Below are 2565 nucleotides of genomic sequence, written 5' to 3' on the forward strand. Positions count from 1 at the left end.
CGGCGCGCTGGAGGGGCGGCGGCGCGCCGGCCTCCGCCGCGCCGCGCCCCAGCGCGTCCAGCCCCAGCGCGTCGGTGCTGAGGCGGCGCAGCGCCGCCAGGAGCTGGGTGGGGTCGGTGGGGAAGCAAGCGCCGCCCAGGCTCTGCGCGGCGTGGGGGGCCTGCAGGGACTGGGCCTGGGAGGCGAGCGGGCCCGGGTGGTAGGCGGGCAGCGACAGCGCGGAGGCCAGCGGGCGGCCGCCTGGCGCCAGGCGGCTCGCAGCGAGGTGGGGTGGTGCGGCCCGGCCGCCGGGGTCCCGGGGGGACGGCCCCACCAGGCCCGCCAGCCGCGCGGCGTCCTCCAGCGTGAACCCCGGGCGGGGGGCGGCGTCGGCGGTGGTAGCGTACGGGCCCACGCCGATGCGCGGCGAGCCCGAGGCCTCGGGAGGCGACCCCGGCGGGAGGGGCGGCTTGCCCGCAACACCTGCTGCCAGCAGGCAGCCCAGCGGGGCTGTGGCGGGCGGGGGCGCCGCGGCGCCGCCGCCAACGTCCAGCTCCGAGGTCAGACGGGCGCTCTGGAGCGCCAGTGCCTCTGCGCACAGGCGCAGGAGAGGAAGGACAAGGTGGGCGGGGCAGGGTGTGGAGACAGGGGCACCATGGGATTTGGATTACGGGGCGCACACCAGGGAGCATCGGCCTGACAGGCACACTCACGAGCAGCGCACACCCCCAGGGAACCTGATGAGATGTGCAAAGGCACCCCCTCCAAACAATGCGCACCCGCGGCCAGCGAGGACTGGAGCTCCGCGCTCAGCAGCGGCGCGTTGCCTTCCGGCAGCCTCACCTCGCCCTCCAGGTGAGCGAAGAAGCAGACGCGGCGCTGGCAGCGGGGGCCGTCGGTGCACATCTGTGGGGGTTGGCGCATCAGGGGGTGTCAAAACTTGGGGTACGAGCATGCTCCAAAATCCCAGCTGTGCGCCTGCAGCGCGGCGCGCGGCCAGCAGGGGCAGGCGCGTGCAGAGCAGGGCCGGGGTTCATGTTTGCCGCTGCATCCACCCCCCAGGCCCGGCCCCAGGGTACCTGGGTACGGTAGCGCGTGGGGTGCAGCCAGCACTCGAAGATGCCGTGGGCGTACGGGCAGGCGTCCCCTCGCACGCAGGACCCTTCCTGTCGGGGTGGAGCGGAGAGGGACCCGGGTGAGGGATTTAAGGCGGGCCAGTGCAGGCCCCAACCCCAAGGAGGCGCAAGGCTTGACGCTCGACATCCAAGTCCTGGCCCGCCCAACCATCTGCCGGAATCACTCACCCGTCGGAACTGGGGGCAAGCCGTGCCAGAATAGCGGTATCTTTTTGGGCAGCGCCGCTTGGCTTTCTCCCGTGCACTGAGGGTGGTTGGCAAGCAGAAGACATGAGTCACTGTCTGCAGCCAAGGCATCCACCCCCTAGCACTCCAGTCGGCACATGTGCATGGCAGCCAAACCTCAGCACACGCTCCACCCCACCCAGCTGCAACGTATCTGGGTGCGCAAAGGGACAGCCCGTCCAGTCGTGTGGACGTGCACGAGGGCAGCGCTTGATCTGAGTTGAACATGCCGTGATGGGAGGAGTGACTGCTTGCCATTCTTCAACATGGAGACCTATGAGGCGTGGTCCTGGTGCAAAGCCTCCATGCAGGTCTCTCAGCGTCCCAGTTCCCCACCGCTTCAGCATCCCATGAGGACCATACCTTGAACTCGTACATCCTGAACTGGTCGGTGGAGAAGCACGGGTCGTTGATGTCGAAGGCCCTGTCGAACCCAAGGTCCTGGCCGTGGAGCTGGGTCGTGGGGGCACCCCCAATCGAGGCCATGCCGGGATGCTGGGGCCCTAAAAATGCCGGTGCAGGCTCCATTACTGCTCGAGGTGAGTGCGTCACAGGGGTCCGCGGCGCGGTGCTCCAGCAAGGGGGCCCTCCCAGGCCATGACTCCCCCCGATGTGTTCAAATGAACCAGACGCCCGCCGAGGCGAAGGGCACAGGTCTGATTAATTGTGGCTACAAGCACCAGGCTGGACCTTGCTTCGATGATGTGGGGTATCGTGGATCCTCGAGCTGTTTCCCAGCCCGTATGCTCCACAGAGGGAGGACAGGGTAGGCACGTCCCCGATGTAAGAGTTGGCGGTCCTGACGAGTTCCCAGGTAATCATCGACCCCATCCCGCTGACATGACCGCGTCTTGACGGCGTCCATGGCCCTGGCGAGGCCCGTCCGACCCCCCTGGGTGGGCGCGTGTCTGACTGGGCGCGGGGGGCAGGGGGGATCGCCACTTCCCCCTTTCCTCGGGCCGGAGAACACCTGTCCCTCCATACCCTTGTCTCCTCTTCCCGGCAACGCTCACAGCAGGGCAGTCATGCCTGGGTCGAGCCCCACAGCCCCCCATGACCTTCACCCAAACAGAGCCCGATACGCCTCGCCCTGCAGGTGCGTGTCGGCGCGCGCGGCGTCGCGGGTGGCGGCGCGCGCAGCCGCGCGTGCGCCGCCGCCGGCCCTCCCCCCCGCGCCAGCGGGGGCGGGCCTCCAGTCCGCCAGCGCGGCCAGCGAGCCCTGGCC

At 69.6% G+C, this 2565-nt stretch overlaps 1 protein-coding gene across 1 annotated transcript; it reads right to left on the minus strand.

Moving 5' to 3' along the window:
- Nucleotides 1-540: 540 nt before the first annotated feature.
- On the minus strand, nt 541-1826 carry F751_0025 (Zinc finger CCCH domain-containing protein 30; the record flags this gene model as incomplete). The annotated part of the gene is made up of 3 exons (XM_011403370.1): nt 541-885; nt 1059-1145; nt 1704-1826. The coding sequence occupies 3 exons, from the start codon at nt 1824-1826 to the stop codon at nt 541-543; spliced, it is 555 nt and encodes a 184-aa protein (XP_011401672.1).
- Between the last annotated feature and the right edge of the window lie 739 nt (nt 1827-2565).

This window comes from Auxenochlorella protothecoides (assembly GCF_000733215.1).
Source record: "Auxenochlorella protothecoides strain 0710 contig1208, whole genome shotgun sequence".
Taxonomy (NCBI): domain Eukaryota; kingdom Viridiplantae; phylum Chlorophyta; class Trebouxiophyceae; order Chlorellales; family Chlorellaceae; genus Auxenochlorella; species Auxenochlorella protothecoides.